At 49.7% G+C, this 22008-nt stretch overlaps 1 protein-coding gene across 7 annotated transcripts in view; it reads right to left on the reverse strand.

Annotated features, from left to right (window-relative positions):
- Window positions 1–272: 272 nt before the first annotated feature.
- Window positions 273–22008, reverse strand: part of trit1 (tRNA isopentenyltransferase 1) — a 34899-nt gene continuing 13163 nt past the window's right edge. For 4 of the 7 annotated variants that reach the window (XM_015348601.2, XM_069195405.1, XM_069195407.1 and 1 more), the window contains 8 exons: window positions 20836–20990; window positions 19751–19893; window positions 18769–18880; window positions 15257–15369; window positions 12914–12991; window positions 3425–3534; window positions 2500–2617; window positions 273–2174 (listed from right to left, as the gene is read on the reverse strand). In XM_015348601.2, coding sequence (XP_015204087.1) covers window positions 1996–2174; window positions 2500–2617; window positions 3425–3534; window positions 12914–12991; window positions 15257–15369; window positions 18769–18880; window positions 19751–19893; window positions 20836–20990 — 1008 coding nt within the window. In that variant the 3' untranslated portion in view covers window positions 273–1995. The other 3 variants (XM_069195406.1, XM_069195409.1, XM_069195410.1) reach the window with 3 other exon arrangements.

The raw sequence follows: 22008 nt of genomic DNA on the forward strand, positions 1-22008 counted from the left end.
TCCTGTTTTCCTATTTGCGTTTTCTTCCATAGCAGCAATCTACCAAAGTTCTGGGGCTATAAATAGATGATCAATTGGCGTGTTACTACAGTGGCTTTGCCTGTGCTGAACTTACCCAAACAACAGCAGCTTTGCCCACGTTTGATTTATAGGCTGCTATTTTCAAGAATTGTGCGAGTTTCCTCTATAAGCATACCCAACACACTGAGCTCTCAGCTGCCTGCCCCTAGGCAGAGAGAGTGCTCTTAGAAATAAGATGACAAAGACAGACAAAAATTTAACTTTTTAATTTTGAGTCTGGCAGCTAGCAGAAACCAAAGTGTTTAACTATTTTTATTTTTAAAAGACGCATTTCTGAAGGTGGACTTTTTTAACTATACACCCTTGCGTTTGGCATGCTGTAATTTGGAAGCATACTGATGAAAAACAGCAAAACTGCAATCATTATTTATTTTTTTATTTACTTGAAGCTTGTCGCTGCTCTGAGAATGGTCTGTTTCAATTTATAGTTTGCTCTGAGAAAGCAGGGATTTGCACCTGAAGAGGAAAACCAGGAGTTCATCGGTAGAAAGCACTGTTCAAAATGTGTGCTTCCATCAAATACCGCCTACCAGAATGTGGGAGGAAAGTGAATTAAAATGTATATTGTATTGACAATTAGAACAGGTCTGCCTTTGTCTGGAACTATTAAAACAAGGCTGAAGTGAAATCATCATTTCACTTGATCATTTAATCATTTTTGGTTAAAGAATTAACAATTAAGAATCCCCTTTTCACAGAAATGAAAATAAGACACATGTATTAATGTTCAAATAACAGAAAGTAAATCATTTCAAACAACCCCCAAATAAGATATGGCACAGTCCATGTGCTCTATTAAAAACTTATTCAGCTCTCTTAAAAGTTCTCGAGGCTTCGGTTTCTCTGTCCAGCTGTGCTTCATGATAGTCCGTTAACTCCACACAGTCATATTTAAAAAAGCCTGGATCAATTTCTTGATTTTAATACAGTGCCTGGTATTCTCTTCACAGAACAGCATCACACTTCAACCAGATCCTGCAGCAGTGTGGGTCCCAGCACAGACGGGAGCTTCTACTCCAACTGACAGGTGTTTTAAGGCACCAAAAAATGGAGGGAGGTATGTGTACAGAGGAGCTGAGTGGTATGCTTTGTATAGAATAGGTTAACAGGAGAGGCCAGGCACTAGGAAACAGCCTAATACAACCACTTTCCTCTGTCAAGGGGTCCAGGGTGAAGCGAAAAAACAGAAGGCACAATCATAATCAGAACAGTTTCTTCGGTAAATCCACAGCACTAGAAAATCAGATTTTGCTGGTTCAGGCAGAGGGTTTCAGGCTCAGCTGTAGGGATCCCCGTATCCTCAGAGGTCACCCGGGGCAGGGGAAGGTGCTGGCTGTCCTGGCGGTGGATGCCGTCAAGGGTGGTTGTTGGGGCCAGGTCATACAAACCTTGTGCCATGTCACTGGGGGAATCCCAGGCCAGGAGAAAGAGGGTTCTGAGGCTGAGTTACAGTGGATTCGGCCGCGCCTTGCCGGTGAAAACCCATCCACCGCCACCCACTGTGGATTCCCCAGTGTTTCCCCACCGATTTGTGACTTTCACCACACAGAGCCGCTTCTGCAGGAGGGGATTCCCCAGAATCCACTGCGAGAAGAATCCCACAGAATACCGGATTCAGCTGAAAAAACACCTCCCACCTCTCGCGGCACAAGAGCGAGCTGTCAGACTCAACGTCCGGCTGCTGCCCTTTCTTGGAAAAGTCCTCTGCGCCGAGCCGGGACTTCAGCCTCCTCCCATGAGGCTTCCTGCGAGCCGGCTTGCGACCCGCTGGGCTGGTGCAGAGGAACGGCAGTCCAGTCCGGGGCACTTCCTGAACGACGGGCCTGGGGCGGGTCAGTGCCTGGCTCTGCTTCTCCGCCGCGGACGCAGCCGAGACAAACACTGACTGACCTAGGGCCCCCCGCGGCCCGCCAGTCACACCGCGGTGCCGGCCGCGCTGTCCGTCCGGCAGGCCGGGTCAGAACCTGGGTGTATGTTAGCGACACCAGCCTGGCGAGGAGAGACACAGGAGGACCCCTGGGAGCCCGAAGCCGATTCCAGCTTCTTCTTCTTCTTCCTCACCTGGTGCAGGTGGCTCTTGGACTTCAAGTGGGCTTTAAAAAGACAAAGACAAGTTCTTAGCGTTCGCTCCACGGCGGCAGCCACGTTCTGTCCCTGCACCGCGGCGCGCTATCGCCGTGCGCGTGAAAGAGCAAGACCGGCTTTCGTTTCAAATGCTGCAGCGTCAGGTGTTTCAGCTGCAAACCACAGACCACTCCACCACACTTCTCACACGACGGCGGCTCCCGTCAGGTTTCAAAAACATCAATAAATAAAAACGATGTCAGATGGCGGAAAGGGACGAAAGAGACCCCCCCCCCCCAGAGGAAGAGGAGGAAACGCAAAGCCGAGAGCTCGGGAGCCTGAGCCGCCGCCCACCTGTCCACTCCAGGTCTCCGATGATGACCCGCTCACACAGCTCGCAGGCGTGCCGGCGGCGCTTGCTGCCCCGCTCCTCGGCCCCGGGCGCGAGAGGCTCGGCGGCCGGCCGCTGCCCCTGCGGGGAGACGAGGGCAAAGCAGCGCTGAGCCATCGGGAGGGCGGAGCAACACCAAACCAGCCGCACCCAGAGCGTCACATATCTCCCCACGCCGAGCGGGGAACCCTTTCATGTCTAATTCCCTTCGTTTCCTTGACTTTTCTACGGATCGCAGGGAGCACCTCATCACTGGTCCCTACGAGTGCCTGAAGCGCTCAGCTGCGTGCACAGAGCCCGCCCCTGTGTGAACTGCGCTTGGCTGGGTACGTGTGCCAGCTGCACCAGCCTGCTCTCCTCTTAAAGGCCTGTGTAACCTCCTGCCCTTTCCTTCGTTCTTGTGCTGGAGCTCCTGCTGTTTCTGTGTGTCCTCGTTTAAAGCTTTTTGGAATATAAAACAATGTTAAAAACAGACAACAGGGCTAAAAATACACGTATATTAGGTATATGCATCTATGTTCTTAAAAAAAAGGCATTAGCTTGTGCAGAAACACATGCAATAGCAGACACAGTCGGTTTACAGGAAGATTTTGATAATTTAACCTCCTTCCTGGGCTATAAGGAGTCCAGCTAGAGCGCTAGAGTACTCTACACTAGTGCATACTCCAGTGAACTCCTGCATTGTGCTGACAGGCCCCCTTTCCCAGGTGAGAACATGCCACTCTATTCCATGTTGCCTGTCTGCACAGCTGGGAGATTCAGCTCTTCAATTTATCCACCAACGTACGGCGCAGAGTGGGCTTGGCTGGCCTGCTCGATCGGTTCACCCCTGGGGATAGAGCTGCTTGTGTGGAGGTGGGGCTGCTAGGGCCTGATCCCCGCTGATACCTTGCGCAGGCTGTCCAGAATCTGCAGGGCCGGCGCGAGGACCGTCTCGTCCCAGTGAGACACGTCGGTGACGTCCAGCCCATACACAGGAGGCGCGCTGGACCCCGGCCCTGCAAACACACACACACACGGTCACGTCAAGTCAGCCACGCCAGCCATCGGCCTGCACTGCTCCTGCAGCCACACTGCACGGCCACAAGAGCAGCAGCGTGTGGCAGCAAAGGACAGGGGGAAAATACGCTCCTCACTTGTTAATGGCACACGTTAAACCCTGACAGCCCTGATGACCAGCACACGGTCTCATCTGAGGGGCCCCTGTGGCTCCGTTCAGCGAGCAGGCCTTTTACTGTGATAAAGTGTGCAGCCTCAACGTCAGGAAAAACAACCCACAAAACTGCAAAGAAGCACAAAACAGTGGACACAAACACTACCACAGCTGGACCTTGCTGGGCAAGCAGAGCCTGAAGCAGAAAGCCAGACAGAACATATACAGCAACGCTGCAGGAAAACTGAGCAATTTCACTGGTTTGGGAAGAAGGGCACCCATTTTTATACAGCGTAGCACTTCAGATTTTGTGTCTCTGGCACCAACACAATATCTAAGAACAAAAACTTTACACCGATTTTGATTTTCTTCTTAAACAACAATCCGTAGCTTTCCAGTCCAGTTTCAGTTTTTTGCATTTGCATTTTTTTCTGTTTTCTCTCTTTTCTGTTTATGTCTCCATGCAAACCCCAACACGCAATACAATTTGTTTAAGGGCCACGGAGCCACATATAAAGGACAGTTGGGAAGGAAGGATTAACAACAACCTACTGTCAATTTCTCTGAGCAATACAAAATACATAAGGTATTTCACAGGTCAACTTACAGGTACTATTGCAAATGGCAGAAGGGGATAATGGAGACAGAGAGCACTGCTAGTTTCTCAAACATCCAGGGCAGACCCGCTGAGGACGGGGAAGAGCTCTGTGCCGTGGCAGAGCGAGGGTTAAGTGGTGAGCAGAGTGGAGGGTCCCTGCGGAACTGCAAAGCTGCTGACTCACAGACGCTCAATAATCTCCCCATTCTGACACTGTCAGCAGTCCTGGCCAGCCTGCCTGCCCGCGCTGAGCTGAGCTGTGCTGGCTGGGTATTGATTCATTCGGAAAGGCACAGACAGAGAGACACACACACACACACTTGTCCACGCCGGGCACAATCCTCTACTGCAATGCTAAGACAAAAGCAGAGAAGCAGTTTTAAAGCTCAAGAGTATCATGAATCATTATCATCACGTCATTCAGCTGACACTGCTATTCAAAGCGAATGACAGATGCTTTGGGCGGGAGAAATTCGTTAACAGCTGCTGCAGAATCACTTTAAACAGGATCTCGGACTCCCCATCAGAAAAGGAAGAGCATGAGCAGGTTCAGTAATTTGCTCAGTATGACACTGAATCAATAGGGTCTTCTGAACCCTTTGCCACGAAGGCATCCTATAGCTCACAACATCTGGACCATCAGCAGTCCACAGTTCAGTGCCACGCAACTAAAACACTCAAGTCTGTGGTTGTAAATTATTTTTTAGATGTATTTTGTTGTTTTGAAACATGTGCCATCGGCGCAGTGAGCCAAGCCAGAGGACTGGAATCTATATTCCTGGTCTCCACAGCAAGGAACCAGTCAGAGCATCTGGTGCCTTGCACTTATAGATTCACTGTATTTATATAGAGCTCTACATCAATCAAGGTTCTCAGAGCAACTTTAATCGATCAGTCAATTGCAACTTCCATCTGGGTGACATGGCCCCAGTGCCCTCCACTGAGCAGACCGGGGGAGGAGTGAGACTCTGTTTCACCAGTTCAATTAAGGGCGGATTTGAGGGCGTGCGGACTGTGCAAGCTCAAGATGGGATTCCACTAGGACACCAGGGTTTATACTCTCTTGGAAAAGTGTCGTGGGACCTTTAATGGCTGGGTTGTCACTGATCAGGCCCAGCCTCGTGTAGCTTCCGCGATCTAACGCAGTGAGGCTTGAAGGCGCCAGCTCGTTCTGCGACCGTAGGGCGAAGGAGCCAGTCTCAGGGTGCAGTGGAGCAACGCTCCGGGCATGGCCACAGCTACGGCACGTTACGACATCACATCTGACGAAGCCTGACAGATCACCTGGTCCGTCTTTATCTGCAGGCACTACTGCCAACAAGAGGGGTGGCAGACTTCCAGCCCCCCCTGAGACGTGCCCCAGACTGAAACCACAGCTGACACACAAGCAGCTGAAGATGCTACACACAGGGCAGGGCAGGGCAGGGCGATGAACTGCTTCATCACTCCTCGTGATATTTCGCTTGATGACATTAATGAAGTGGGTCAAACTGTCATGAAATTGTATGCTTGTGACTTAAGTGTCATTATTTTTAATTCTTTCATTGCCTATTCTAGATCTCCCTTCACTTTGGATAATTTCCAATTCTGGTGTGTGTGCTGTGTTAAGACCTTAGAAAGTTTCAGCTCCTCAAAAAGCCTTGTGTAACTGCTAAGGTTGTAAAATACTGTGCTTTGAACTGTACTGCCTATGAGCAGTTTCCTGAGAAAAAATATTTTTATTGAGATTTACCATCTGTTTTGCATTATCATTTACATTCCTCTGTTGCATTAATGTTATGTCTTAATCGCAAGAACAGCCTTTATAAGATAAAATTCTGCGAGTTGGAATGCTAAAATCAGAGCAAGCATATTTGCCACCCTTTATAATGCCCTTTCCCTATTTCAGATACAGCCAGTCTTCCCCGGCAAGGAGTCTACTCGCAACATACAGTGATCCTTCTGTACACCAGAACCAGCTGACCCTGATGTGGTGGACAGCTGAAAGACAATTTGATCTTATTACATCCAATCAGCGACCACCTCCTTATGCATACTTTGAGGGATACTGCCCACCCCAAGAAAACTGACCACAAGTGTCACAAGCTCTGGCTGTCCTCTGCACTACAAACCTGGTAACAAAAAAGTCAATGAAAAAGTAATGAAAAACACGGATCAAAATGGTCCATTACTGGAACACATCAAATCTGGAACATCTGAGATACTGTGACGCATGTTTTTAATTCTATCATCCCTCCCCTAACACATAGTAACAAGATGAACTTCCAGATGTTTTTTTCCCTGCAGTGTAGGGAGTTGCTTTCCTTTTTTACGGACTTTAAATACACTTCGGATCATTTTCCAAACTGACAATTAGAGAGTTTTGAAAAGAAACCCTCCTTCGGTTCCAAGCATGCTCTATACTTCCGGGTACTGCTCATTGTGAAATCCAGGTGATTTTAGGGTGACCTACAGGACTAGCTGGACAGGGGCTCCCCAGGACCCGGGCTGGAGAGCCCTCCTTTACACTGTCTTGTGAAAAACGTTTCATCCTTAAACCTCACAAATTACTTTAAGAAAACAAGGAACACCTTTTGCCTGGGAAGGCTCTGAAAAATCCACCTGAACAAAAAAAAACATTTCTCTTTTACAATACTACAAATATCCAAGACTATACGCATGGGGCTTATGTAGCACCACAGATATGAGGAGACGCATTCCAATGCCCAATCCCCTGCCTGCGATTAACGTGCCCGGAATTTCCTGCCCTTGGCGTTACGACTGTTATTCCTCTGTTCCGAGACAGTGTGAAAACGTGTGTGCTGGGGACATATGAGCCATGGTGGGCTCTGTTCGCGGTAAGTGGGACCCTATCAGACGCCTCCGAAAAGAAATCTACACTGCAGAGGAACGGGAGGCCCCAGGGCAGACAGATGTGGAACAGGAGCAATTTGAAATCTTGGTAAATGATCCCAGCTTCTGTAGAAAAAAAACCCCACAGGGCTTTCCGGGTGGGTGGGGGGGGGTGTTTAAGAGTCTGGCCCGTGACACAGCAGACGAGCGGCCCCTGCGACAGAAGCCAGAAACACTGCTGCCTTTATCCCGCCGGATTCCTGCCCCGCTGGACGAGCAGGATGAAAGGTCGCCCCCGCGGCGCGCAAGCCGAGCCGCCCCTGGGGGCAGACGTCCCGGTCAGCTGCAGTTTCATCATCTCCCCCGGGGGCGCGGGGGCCCCGGCTCGCACCTGCCTCGCACCTGCTGCCGTCCGCGGGTGCGGGCGGGGAGGCGAGACACGCAGCCCGCACGTGTGTGTGTGTGTGTGTGTGCGTGCGTGTGTGCGCGCTCTGGGAAGGCGGAGCGGGCGGGCACAGCCAGCGCACACCTGTCCCACAGCACGCCGCACACCTGCCGGGGTGTGGCACGCCCGCCCTTATCTCCTGCCCTGCCCTTTCCTCCCCTCTGAAAAGGTGCCTTGTGCCTGGCTGGCCCGGTTCCAGGGCTCAGCACTTCCTCTCCTGCCCCCACGGGGTGCAAATCGCACCCGAGGCCAGGGAAGGCGAGCCATCCCCCCAGGCTCCTGTGGAGGGCGCACCGGGGTTCCCACTCTCTCCAAATGCGGGGTCAACAGGAGTTGAACCGCTCCACCTGGCCTGCATTACACGTTTCACGATAGTTTCCCCCCTTCTTTGCTTACTTTTTAACGCTTTGGGAAATTTCCACAAAAGGTTCAAAGCAGAAGTTGGTGTAAGAGGACACTTGTGTCACAGCTCGCTTACTCACACCTGTCGCCTGAGAGTATCATGTTACTTCCTGCCGTCTGAAGATCCAGAGTGCGTTACTTAAAACTCAGCCAATTAACAGCTTATTTTTCTTTGAAGCGGGTTATGCAAATACTGCTTTACTAGAAAGCCCCAACCCAGCACGTTTCCAAGCTAACCATTAAATCATTAACTCCTAAAGAATTGGATTAAAGTTTACCATGAGCAACACAGTGGGGAATATGTGAAATTAAGCAATTTAGAGATCACTTTGGAACAAAACAGGAATCCTCTTCAGCCCTCAAGTACCAGAGCTCTCTTCACTGAGCAAATTACATGCTGAACTGATTAACACCTCCCAACTTCGGGGGACAAGACTGGAGCTGGCGGCCCCCCATAAGTAGAGCACAAAACAGCACCAGCCAAAGCAGAACTGCAAAAAAAGCGAGCAAGGAAGAGCCACGGGAGACCACTGTACCCTCAAGGGCGTGAAAACGAGCTTGTGAGACCTGCGGTAAGAAATCAGGAGAGGACATTTTCGTCCTTCTAAAGAGAAAAGCGGTTTTTGTTTCCTCGGAAGAAGCAGTAAATCTAATTGGTGAAACAGTATCAGAATAACAGAGCCTTTTGTCGCCCCCCCCACCACTGCTGCAGCTGGGAGAGAAACTATTAAAAGCTGGCTGGAGGAAAGTGGCTGGAGCTGGCAGAGGAACAAGCTGGGTATTCTGCAACGGGTCTCCCACATGCAACAAAAGGTACAATACTGGAGCCGGCACCAGGCAGGACGGGGCATTCGATATGTCTGGCGTTAGCCCAGGGCTGCGACCGGACACGCGTGCGCTAGGCACTGCAGCAGAGGGACTTCAAAAAAATTTAAATTCACTCTGCGAAGCGCCGTACCAGGAGCCTTTTCAGACATGGAAATTCAATAAGGCGAAAGACCGCGGCTGTAGGACACAGAGCATTAGCCCTGTAACTCAATAGGGAGGGCTTGGTTTTTCACATCTTAACTCGCTGGTGTCAAAGCAGCAGGGACTGCAGATCCCAAAGACACAGTACAGCAGGAAAGGACACTGCGATTCAGCCCCAGAGCAAAGAGGCAGCTGCAGCTGCGCAGGACCGAAGCCAGGAAGCCGTTTTGTGTTTCTAATTGCAATGGCAGTTTGATCTTTAATCTGTGTACTCCACAATAAAATCAATACGCCTTGTGATGCAAAAACAAAATGTTTGCTTCTTCCTTTGCCTACGATAAAGACACAAGGCACCAGGGTGATATTATGCGCCCTTCGATTTCATGCGGGTCCAGTCAGTGTCCCTACTGCACAAACAGACTGTAGAGTTCTGCACCGCTGAGCAAACAGCCACAAGGGGGGGAATTGGGGCCGAAGAAGTAGCCTGCTCGTCTGTGGAAAAACCCACAGCAAGGTGGAGACAGTGAACATCATCCTAGAAACAGCTGCTCATGTTCAGGGGGTGTTTCGTAAGGTTACTCGCTTAAAGCCCTGACCTCCCGGCTAGCTACTGGAACCAGCTGTCTAATCTTTTGCTCCCCACTGCATGGAGCACGGCGGCGGGCTCCTACTCCGAGACTGGATGTCCTGACGTTTCATGACCTCAGAACCTGGACCCTTAGACCTAAGAGGGGAACCTCAGCTACTTCACTCCCTGACCACAGAACCCAAGACAGCTGGATAACATCTGCACAATAACAATCGTCCAAGATTTATTATTGGACCACAGACCCATTGCCTGCGGGGAGGACAGCCATCGGGCTTGAAGCCCCCAGAGGTTTAATTTCTCCCAGTGAGAGTATTTGCTTTCCTTTCCTCTGTGCCGACATGGCCAAACCGTTGCTACATTGTCAAACTCTTGACAGAAATTTGTAAGGCGCTCTGTGGCAAACTGCTGCCAAGAGCACTACAGCAAATAACCTGACTGATTGGTCGACTGGTCCTGTCATTGCTGCACAGCTTGTGATTGAATCAAACTGTCAATTCGCACTGATTCTGTTTTTTCTTTTTCTGAAAATGGAAAACAGGGCTTAAATATCCGCTGCAAGCACAGGCCCTGTTCGGTGCTCTCCGGAGCGGTGCCGTTTGGTCACTTGTCCCCATGACAAGCTGGACGGACAATGACCGCGCACACCAGAGGGTGCCGCTTCAGCTCGCTGTGAGCGTGTCGCCCGGCGGGGCACAGTGCGAAGCTGCAGGACGCTGGAATGTGGTCCAGATATCTCTGCTCCATGCTGCGGGAGCTCACTACACATCTGACCGAACTGTCGGCTCAGCTCACGTCTTCAGCACCCTGAATCGGTATGCGGGAGGGAGAGGGGAGAGAACAGTCAAGACCCGGGAATCTCCGGGAAACTCGTGCTTCCCTTGCTGCCGGTTCTGTCGCTCTCGCAGGTCAGCGCGCGGGAAAGCTTCCCAGCGGCTCACTCCACCGAGGATTACCGGGGTCAGAGGGGAGCCGACAGGCCAGCGGGGCAGCAGCGGGGGGGGGGAGCATGACGTGACCTCGGCGGCCGAGCAGGGCACTCTGGGGTCAGGGTGGAGGGAGGCGCCGGCTCTGCAAACACAGCAGACAGGCGGCAACCTCAACAACTAGGGGGAAGAGAGCTAAAGCACAGAAGGAAACAAAAAACTCGACCCTGCTGCAGTGCGCATCCTTTACAGCTAACTGCAAAGCCTCAGACTCAAGGCACGTCTGCACTGTGCACTTTACATGTTCTACCATGTTTCCATGTTTCTTTTTCCAGTGCTAAAAATGTACTGTTTTCCACAACATATTTATTGTTCTGGCTGTATTATTGATTATGTTTTTAATGGGCTGTCTACATTGTGTGCTGTACTGTGTATGTCCCGAGAGATCAGCATGGGAAAGAATTCCACTGTACGTGTACACATGCCAATAAACTCCTCTACTACTCTAGGATCTCCTCTCCTCTGCGCCCACATGGTTAAAATGGAACTGCTACAGAAATCTGTAGGGCACTCTGTGGCAAACTGTGGTGAAGGGCACTACAACAAATAAAAGACTAAATGATTAATCGATTCACTGATAAAAGCCTCCTTGCTGCAGTTATGATCAAATCATCAGCAGCTAATGCAAGATTCTGATTTTGAAAACCTTTACTTTGCGAATCTGGAGTTAAAGCCTAGAAACAGTCTGCCCGCCCCCAATTCAAGCCCAAAACTTCCAACCCCACCTGCTTGCAAAACTACTTTCTAACACAGAACAGTGCCCTTCTCAGCCCAAACCAGACTCTTCTGGCAAGAGCCAACATTAATCTTCATTCACTTGCAAAATCCTTAAAAATAGATATCCTTATATAATCAGTAGGAAAAGTTTTGCCAGGATCACAATACGCAAGTTTGAGAATTAGCCTCGGCACGCGAAGAGAAAATGACAAACATATTTGTATTTTTATACCTGTAAAGAACTCCCATTACATCTGATTGTATTTTTAACAATTTTCTCTTGAAATGGTAACTTAACAAGGGGTGAAAGGAAATCAAACAAAATTGCACTGGGGCTTGTGATTTTTATAAGAAAACTTCATTTGGCTTCTAAATTTTTTAAATTCATCTGCCTCGTGAGCGCTGCCTCACAGATACCTCACAAAGGCCTGTTTCTCAGGAGCCCCTGTATTTGTGAGGTCCTCACCGATGTAGACGTACCTGCGCTCATACTTGAACCGATCATAGGGCAGGATTAAAAATACTCTCGACAAGCCTCAATCCATTCTGGGATGCCTTCAGAAAGACTCAGCTGAAGGCGTGGATGATTCTACCTCGTGTTGGGGCTAATAAAGACTCGGCACCAGAACCTTTTAAAAAGCATGCGGTTCTGGAGGCAGAACAAGGGGAGGCTCGCTCTGAAGAGGCAGAGTGTTCTGGGAGCTGAGCAGGGAAAAACTGGGCAGAGGGGCTGAAGACACACCCTTAGGGTGGCTAAAGGAACTTCAAAGGCTTACGCTGGGGGGCCCATCCAGACCACTACACAATGAGCTGTTAGAGAAAACCAGGACATTTCACAACAGGGGCCACGGCACCCATCCCCACCCCCGCTCCCCCCATTCCACAACCCCCCAGGAAAAGTAATTAGCCGGTTTTATTTTACAACCGAGCCCTCTCCACCCCCGAACTGCGATCACCTCCTGTCTTTCGGCCCCTCCCCGAGGAACAAACTGTCAATTCACACTTAGACGCTGGGAGACAGAAATGGTGTGCAGGATTAAGAGCCCCTAACGAGCTGTTCCCACAATGCAGGGTTTATTGAGGAGGTTATTCATGTCACTAAAGCCGAGAGAAGCCCAGGACGCTATGGAACAGGGTTCCAAACTGCAGTAACATTTTATGTACCTTCTCGTTTACAAGAACAGGAAAACAGGAGGGTCAATGTATTGATCTGGGTGCTGGCAGACAGGAGTCTGCAGCCCGATTTGTTCCCCTGCTTTTCTTTGTCTTTGCAAATGCCGTCACGGCCATAAACGTCTCATCAAATGCAAGGGGAAAAAAACGCATTCACCGCTTAAAACTGCAAGGAAATGAGAATGCACATGCGTTTGCTGGCGGACATATAATTCGGAGGCAGATCCGCAGTGAGCTGGAAGCTGACACGCACGTGACTCGCAGCAATAACCAGTCGGCTGTCTCTGCCATTCCTGACAATCCACTCCCGAAAACATCGTCGCGAGCACCCCACTTTTAGCTGCTGGGACCCCACCATGAAGGACCCCACAAGCTGTTTTACACCCAGAAGTAGAGGGGAGAATGAAAGACTCAAACCTCTGCCTCACAGCTCCCTGAAAGGCTGTACAACCTGTGAGAACCTTTAAACTGCTAAAAACAGATGGAGGACAAATGACAAAAAAAAATCCAACTTACGTTTGAGAAAGCGGTTTCGGACCCATTTGTTCTGCTTCCTGGCGTAGCGCTTGGTCGCCTGTTTCAAAGCTTCGATGCCTATATCAGAGAAAAGAGGGGAGGGTTACTTTTTAGTTGGACAGCTTTTTTATCACTTTTTATTGCTGCTCACTGAACCTCCTATCTTGCGAGATAAAGCTGTAACAGACAGTGCCAGTCCTGTTACTACAAACTGGAAGATCTGCCAAAACCGCCTCACAGAGTCCGTTTTTATCCTGCTGCCTCCACATCCCGACTTGCTCTCCGGCTCCCTGCTCATCGGCCCTCTGATGGGGTTGGGGGCTGTCATCAACGAGCAGGTGACACGAGGAAGGGCTGCAGCCCCACCATGCCAGGCTGGCGGCCAGTAGCTCACCCCTCTGCCACATTCTGCTGGACCTCAGAGAATCCAGCTCGAGCAGAATCGTGCTGCGGCTTTTTACAGCAGCTCCGTTTAAAGCAGCACACTCTCATTTTCTGTTCTCACGTTGCAGATGTGCACAGAAGAAAATGGTCATGAGAAAAATTGCAGGGTGGGGATTCTCATAATGGGGGGGGGGGGGGGGGGGAGAGGCCATCTTTTAAGTAAGCTTCTGCACACGAGGCTCAGAAAGCTGCACTTAAGGAAATATAAAGAAGGCCCTTAGTGCACATTCAGTATTGCATCCAGAACTTGTACTTTTCCTAGAGCCCTGTCAATACGGATGCGGCATCGGTGCAGCGCGTGACCCGGCAGCAGACAGTATCAATGTCGCTTCTTCACTTGACTGTGAATATATAAACACTGGGTTACCATACTGCACACAAAGGTCTTGGCAGCCAGTTGAAACTGACGAGTTCTTTCATGGCGTACTGCTGCCAATAACAAAAAAAGAGGCAGTACTTTCTTTAAATTTATCAAGTGCTTTAGATAACGGAGGGGACCCACTTAGTTCCCTGCTGGGTGACGTGTGGCAGCCATGATCAGCCAGCAGCAGACCAGATGGGGGAGTGAGAAACAGCTTGACCCACTGCATTAAGGGGGAACTTTAGGGTGGACAGATTTTATAAGACCAGAGTGGAATCTAGCCAGGAGACTAAGGTTAACACCACTATTACAAATCAAGTCTGGGGATCTTTAATGATCAAGTACTCAGGATCCGGGGATTGACATCTCGCCCAATGGATGCCACTTCCTGCCATCTTTATTGCAATACTGGGGCACTGGGCTACACATTCTTGGGCCAAGAAGAGCGCCATCTACTGGTTTACAAACACCTTTTACAACAGCAACCTGGTTTTCCTTAGAAGTCTCCCATCGCAGTGCTGACCAGGCCCACCCTTGCTGGGTTTCTGAGACCTGGAGAGACCAGACTTCAAGGTGGCAAAGCTGTGGTCGACAGGATTAGACAGCAAAATGCAAACCTAAAAGCAAGGGCCTGTTTTGCGAACATATCTGGGACAGCCTGCATTCCACCCCCCTTCCCTTTTTGTAAACATAAAAAATACAGCCAGATCGGTTCACCCTGAAAATCAAAAGCGTTAACTAACGACTTCCAAGAAAAACCTCTAATGGCAGCCCTACTGCAGAACCCCAGTGGGAACTAGATTTGCTGAGCCTGTACCCTCCTTTCAGGGAAGTATTGAAGATTATCAAAGCAAGCAAGCATCCATTCTTCTTCACTCCTCTACAAAAAAAAATCAATCTGATCTCATTGAAATTCCTGAAATGTAGGAAAAGCCTGAGCTGTCCCTCAGGCCCAGGCTATGACTGTCTGCGCATTTCATCACCTTTTTTTTCTTATCCCAGTAGCCCAAGAGATCTCAGCTGCTAGTCCATGTAAAACAGGCTTGCCCAGCTCGAGCCTCCACGGGCCAGAACCCAACGGGTTTTTCAGTTTGGATCACCCGCATCTTCAGCCCTGTGAAGGAGGGTTAAACTAGCCCAATTAAGGATTAAACGAGTGCTGGCAGTAGCTTTGCAGAGAGCTATAAGACACACTGCTCTGTGGCCCTTGAGGACTAGGTTTAGGAGCCCTGGATCCAAATGACACAGCACACCTGAATGGTGCTACACCCTGTGAACATGCAGCACGGCATTTCACCCGAGACATATGGGAGGGGTCCGTTCCCTTCATTCCCTGCTTCCCGCCAGTAATGTCGCACGGATACGAATAAATGAAGCCGAGCATTTCTTTTTCCTGCACAGAAACACAAGACGCATCTGGGGGGATGCGATGGGGCTCTGTAGATTTCTGAAGGAGGAGGATCAACGCAGAACTGCCCCTCCTTCTAGCGCAGGCTAATCACAGGGGCATCATGGGAATGTGCCTGTGCCCTGCCTACCTTTGCTCATCAGCTTCTGTCGCTCCTCCTCACTGCGGTCTGTGCCAGCTGTCAGGTACTCGTGAAACTCTTTGAAGCCGATGGACTGGAAGATACCATGCTGGTAGTCTTGGCTGCGTACAGGACACAAAACACGCAAGAATTATTATGCACAATCGATCAGGAAAAAGGTGAAAATATGACAAAGAACAAGAGGAACGTTTACAGGGAACATTCTTTCAGCTTCTCCTGAGCTGCCTGGCGTGTTTGCGAGATAGGTTAAGGGCGTCCATGTGAACTCCCTAGCTAGCTCTACCAGTTTGTGAAGTTGCACTGCTGTGTTGGTTAGGAATCTGTGAACAGAGGTGCAACAGCCTCAACCTCTTATACCATTCCCAGAGGGTAACACAAAGAGATGAGGCAACATGGAACAAGCTACCCAGCCATCTTTACACAGCCGATAACTTGGCTTCTTTTAAGAGGATGAGATGAGATCCCTGGACTGAAAACTAACTCACAAGCCCAGTTCTGTGTGAGTGTTCGTCGGGATAACAAGGGGCTGGAGCTGGGGCAACAAGCTCAACTGCCCCAGGATCCGGGCTCTGCAAGCCTCGCAAATGTGCAGAGCTTGATCCTTTGCCCTGGATCTGCCCCAGCAGGTGGAAAAGCCTCAGCAGGTGGAAAACACCACGCATCTTTCAAGAAAGGGGCTTCATTGGAATCAAGAGGGAAATGTTTTAAAAAAACGTAAAGGTACCGACAGTCATCCCGACTGGACTGCACGAAGCTCAGTGACGAAACAAGCGCACAAGAGCCGAGACAGACGTTGACAGGGAAGGGTATTTAGGCCTGAGAACTGGAGGACCCTGGGTGTCAGGACCCAGCTGCCCAGCCATGTTTTATAAGCTGATGTCCTAGATGCAACAGGACCAGACCCTTGATATATCAGCTCTTAACAGTCAAAAGCTCAAGACAGGACAAACGTCCTCTCATTCTTAACCATTCTAGAGTTTTGCAGCATGTGAACAGCAGCACTGAGCTCCTGATTTTCAGTAACAGAATACAAAAGCGCAGGTGACCGAACTGCCGGTCAGCCCTGCCTCAACAAGCAGCCCCGATGCAGGACACTGACAGCACATCGGCAGGTCAGACAGGGTGAGCGAGGGCCCATGTCCGCGCTGCAGCTCAGGAGAGGAGAATACATTTAAAACCGCTGTGGCAGCAAGTCTGTGTCGTTCAGTTCGGGGGGAGGGGCAGTCTCTGGGGAGAGGGGAGGATGAGATTCAGTCTTGGAGAGTGACGCCCACTCCTGTCCCTGCCGAACGGACGCTCATGGCGCACCACAGACAGTGGGGGGGTTGTGGCGTGACCTTGCTGCTTGGTGGCGAGAGGTTGTTGCATTCGGTGGGGGGAGAGAAGACTACAGAAAAGCTGTGTCAGAACTTTTCCTGGTGCGTGCTGCTGACAGAGGATCGATCACGCTGTCTGAAGGAAGGGCAAGAGCCAGGCACAGAGCCACCAGCACATCTGCGCTCCACGTCCACATCGAGAGAAATCCCTCAGCCGGATTCAGAAGCAATGCATACAGATGGGTGTGTGCGTGTACAGGTCCTTTGGTATTTATTCCCTTCAACCTAAACCCAGCGATTGTCTAGAATCTCTTAACAGCCACTTGTAAGAATGAATGAGAGCTCAATGATACTCTCTCCATCCTGTGCTTGAAGCAGCTCACTCATGTCTTGCCTTTGGTATGTGTAACAGATGTGGCAGCTCTTATAGGAGAGTGGCACCCCTTCTAGCATCATCAAACCCCTGGGACCATCTTAGCAAGAGGCAGTAAGGTTCTGGTTAATTAATAAATAGTGTTAACTCTACTGGCGATAGAGTCTGAGGGTCTGAAGGAGACACAGCAAGAGGCCTTCCTCGCTTGCATAGATACTAGAAGGTACATGAAGCGTGAATCGGCGCTGTTCGATGAAAAGACACAACGGAATCAGGTTAAACAGCACAGCCTCTTCCACAGACTGACCAACCCTCTATGGCAAGACGCGACTCCTCTTCTCAATCCATTTCTTAATGATCCGGAAGTAATCCACCGGATTAACCTTTTTTCACAACCTTTCGCCATTCCGATTCAATGCATTACGCGCCCTCAGAATTTCTTTCTGCTCAAGCCCGAGGAGATTAACATCTTTTAAGAAGTAACCGATTTGCTGATTTGAACTGCAGAAGACAGCAGTGGTATTGTTTACACATCACAGTTCTTCACAACGGTTAAGATACCTGATATGACATAATGTATCTATTCTCGTTAGACAGGCTGCCAGGAACTGCAAACTGGCTTTTCTCGTTCAGGGCACACAATCATGCTGACAACCATCACCTGTAAACCGGCTATTGTAACAATTACCTCACCACAGAGAGTTTAACAGCTGTCCACGCAAAACATAAAGCACTGGAAATTTACCAGTTTTTTTCATATAGTGATAAAGGCTATAGGAGTTCATGAAAGAAAGGCCTCCAGCAGCTTAGAAATCTATTTGTTCACATTTTCCTATTGTATAATTAAGCAAAACTTCCCCCAGGAAAACCATGTATTCCTGAAACCTAACAACATCAGATTTGATGGCTCGGTTTTTGGAATGGCCTTTTCATCTATGCAAAAGGAATCCTTACTTTTCGCAATTGCAGCACAAAATCAGTTCTTACTTTCTAGAATTTAAGGAACATGAATCTTGATCAGATGCAAAATATTGTTCATAAAGGGACCGAAACACTCGTGCAATTATGGTCTTGGGCGTTCTGATACTGAACTAAGAAATGCAAGCTGATGTGTTAATTTCTCATAGGTTTACAAGTAGAGCAGATTTCTTTTTTTCTCTCAGGAACCCCCTGATGACCACACACTTCCTGTACTAAAGAGCTGTGTGTCATTATTCACCAAGGCTGACTAAAAGAGAAATATCAGCACAACTGCCGCCTGAACTAGCCCGAAACACTTGGGGCTTTACAAAAATCAACTTTTTCTAGATGGTATCGCAGTTCCGATGTCTTTTTCTGAATCTTTTTAGTTTAAGGTCGCCACTGACACGCAGGAACATCACGTGTTTCTTGATCGCCGCGATCTACAGCAAAGTTACAGTGACTTTCAGGGTCGAAGCAGCTTTAGCTTTCTCTGCGTTGCTAAACAGAAGAGCCCAGAAAATGAATAAATGAATGATATGCCTCACCTCAGCATTAAACAGGACTGCCTAACCGGTATCTGTTAACTGATTTTCATTAGTAATCCCCCTCTGGCGGTTTTTTGAACATCCTGTACAAATCTTGTTGGAGCACGCTTGACAAATGCATTAACTGCTGTTTCAGAACAGGTTTTACTCTGTTTTTTCTGCTCTTCTCTTCCCTGTCCCATGACCACAGAGCTCCGTTTCACCCTCTCTTCCTTTTCACACCTGGTTGGCTTTCCGGGATGCGATCCAGCTGTGTGGGATTGAGGATTTCACCCGCCCCAGCTCACGGCCCGGCTTTCTCACCCGCTGTCCTGGAGTTTCTGCTCGTTGTACCGCTCGTGGAAGTCCTTCAGCTCCTCGAGCAGGCCTGCGGACAGCATGTCCTCCACGCGCTCCTCCAGCCTCGCGTCCAGGGCTACAAGGACAGGATGGGAGACGGACACCTCAGCGACACTGCGATCCCCTCAGAGGGGACAGAAACGACACGTCAATTCGGTATGGGAGAGTTGGAGCTTTGATTTCGCCATCCATTCCCTTCTAAGTTATCGCAATCATGTCATCGGGCACGAATTACAGCTTTAGTTCTAAACAGACTTGACTAGACGGAAGGCAGGAGCATAGTGGTGAGAAGCAAACTAATCTCAAATATTAAACAGCGCACCAGCGGCATGAAATATCTGATTTTTACATGCAGGAGCTGTCCTACGCTGCTATAAATGCAGGGAAATTTGAAAAACAAAAGCCCACATCGACTGGAAGAGCCCTCTAGGAAAAGCACATGGGGAAAGGCATAGTAAAACCTCCTGTCCCAGGAATCACACGCCTGGCTGCAGAAAAAAAAAACTTTCAAAAAGTACAAACCCCATCAATTTCTGAGAAGTAGCTAAGCTGATCCCCTCTCCTCCTTTCATACTAAACGTGGCTTATCATGCTTTTAAGAAAAATAATCACATTCTAAAATAAAAAAAGCTGAAACTTCCTACAAGTTATATAGGGGTGTTATAAAAGCTGCTTCTGAAAATAAAAAGAAATATGAGGACCGGGGCTCTCGGGAGCCTTAGGGCAGGCGCAGGTTACACTCAGAATGACTTTACCTGAGAGCGCAGGTGAGGGAAAATAAAACATCCATTCAGAACCAGCGCTGAGCAACAAGGCTGCTCTAAAGCACCTCTTTCACAGCTGAGACAAGAGGAGGACACTGGAGTTCCCCAGCGGCCCAAGAGGAGGCGCACTGGCTCCTGCTGGATGGGGGGGTGGGGTCGCCGCGGGAAAGTGGGGTGCTCACCTGGCAGCTCGGCGTGCAGCCAGAAGATGCAGGGGCCGTCGAACCGCAGGGGCCCCCCGAGGCCGTCCGCCCCCTCCTGCTCCCTCTGCTCCTGCAGCAACCGGCTGTGGGGAATCCCCATCTCCTGGAGGACCTGCAGGCTCCTGCACACGAACCCGGGGCCTCACTGCTTCTGTCATCACCTGACGGCTAATTACAGTACCCCAACCTGCTGGGCTGCGGCCCTCCCCGAAGCACTGGGCAAGCACCTGGTTAAAACGGCTCTGAGGGAGACGGTCCCAACGCACTCAATCAGCCTCGAGCCACGATCACCTGCCGTGTTGTTTCATAAGCACAAGCACTGCAGGTACTGAGCCCCCCCATCTACCCCCACCAGGCTTTTCACATGACTACAACAGCACATCAACGTGTAATTTAAAATCCTAGCTGCTTTGCATTCTGTGCAAGAGCGCAACAGATGCAAATTTCTCACTTTTTCAAATCGAACAGGGCCAACGTTAGCTCGCTGCACGCACTGGCACGCAATCTATATTCCGGGACTCTCAACCAGACACTGACAGGACCAATGCCCTGGACAGGGAAGGGAGGGGATTGTGTGTGAGCGGGGCGGCTGGAAAACAGTGCAATAAAAAGAAATTATCAAAAGAAAGGTGTCTGATGCACATCAAAGGGCCGTTAAGCAGGATTGTGAAGTCTAAGCAAAATGCCAGGAGCCATGGTTGTAACACAAAGAGAGGCAGTGAGTGAAATTCTAATTAGTCCAGCAGTTCTGAGCAAACCCCAGACACCTAGGCATTACAGCCGCAGATCGGACAAAAAAAAAAGAAGACAGGGTGCTTCTTAATCAAGACGGAAAAGGAGACATACTGGTCGCAGGATCAAGACAAGGAACAGGTTTGATGTCACGAAGCATCAATTAATTCATAACTATCGCCAAGAGATGCAAGATGAACACACATTTTTCCACGGTTCTGATCTTAAGACTATTGAAAACCTGGTTTACCCACAGCTTAAAAGGATTATAGATGGTAGAGTGAGTCAGTTTCTCAGGATCTCGGTATGTCTCTCCCGTTGAGGTGCAGTACCTGGCGATCTTGCGAGTGTTGTGGGGGTGCAGCATGGACGCCATGTCTGGGTCCACCTCCGCCAGTCTCCGGTGCAGCTCTGGCCCCCCTAGCTTCTCCAGCTCTGCTCTCCTGCGGGGCGAGTCACCCGCCCCGTTCCCCTGTCCGTCGTCCTGCTGGGGGAAGACAGGAGCACACAGCTGACTCCGAGACCCAGCCATCACCGGCACAAGAGCGCAGGAGGACAGGAAATGTTTTGCATGGATCATCCCCAAACTCCACTAACAGCACTCCAGAAACACTACAATAAGCTACCAGAATGCTCACTTGCCTGGAGAATTCTTTTGGCTTGTTAGGAAGGGACATAACTGCTGTATTATATTACAGCACTGTACTGCAGAATTGCACTTCATCATTTCCTAATGTACTGAACACCTATGTATTTACTATATTGTATAACACTGCATTAATTACACACACCTCTAATATATAGCCAGCAGCCATATCACTCTGCAACTCACAGCTGGCAGCCCACTGAAGCTCAGCAGGTGTGAGCCTGGTCAGTACCTGGATGGGGGACTCCTGTGAAAAACTAAGGTTGCTGCTGGAAGAGGTGTTAGTGGGGCCAGCAGGGGGCGCTCACCCTGTGGTCTATGTGGGTCCTAATGCCCCAGTATGGTGATGGGGACACTATACTGTAAACAGGCGCCGTCCTTCAGATGTGACGTAAAACCGTGGTCCTGACTCCCTGTGGTCTTTAAAAATCCCAGCGCGTTTCTCCAAAAGAGTAGGGGTGAAACCCTGGTGTCCTGGCCAAAAATGTCCATTTCTCCAATCTCTGAACTGGCTTCATCACTCTGCCCTCCTCCCCACTGAGAGCTGGTGTGTGGGGGGTGTACTGGCGCACTATGGCTGCCGTCTCATCATCCAGGTGGGGCTGCACACTGGTGGTGGTGGAGGGGATCCCCTTTACCTGTAAAGCGCTTTGAGTGGAGTGTCCAGAAAGTGTAAGCAATTATTATTAATTATTATATAGTAACTCTGTTTTGAACAGATGCTCTGGTGGCCTGTGTGCAATATGCAACGCCAATAAAGCTCGCTCTGAGCTGGAGTTGAGCTGACTGCCGGTCTAGATTCCTATTCCTTGCACAACAGCTCCCAGCCGTCAGCCTCACTCACCTACAAGAGCCTCTC

The sequence above is a fragment of the Lepisosteus oculatus genome, chromosome 11 (assembly GCF_040954835.1).
Source record: "Lepisosteus oculatus isolate fLepOcu1 chromosome 11, fLepOcu1.hap2, whole genome shotgun sequence".
Lineage (NCBI taxonomy): Eukaryota > Metazoa > Chordata > Actinopteri > Semionotiformes > Lepisosteidae > Lepisosteus > Lepisosteus oculatus.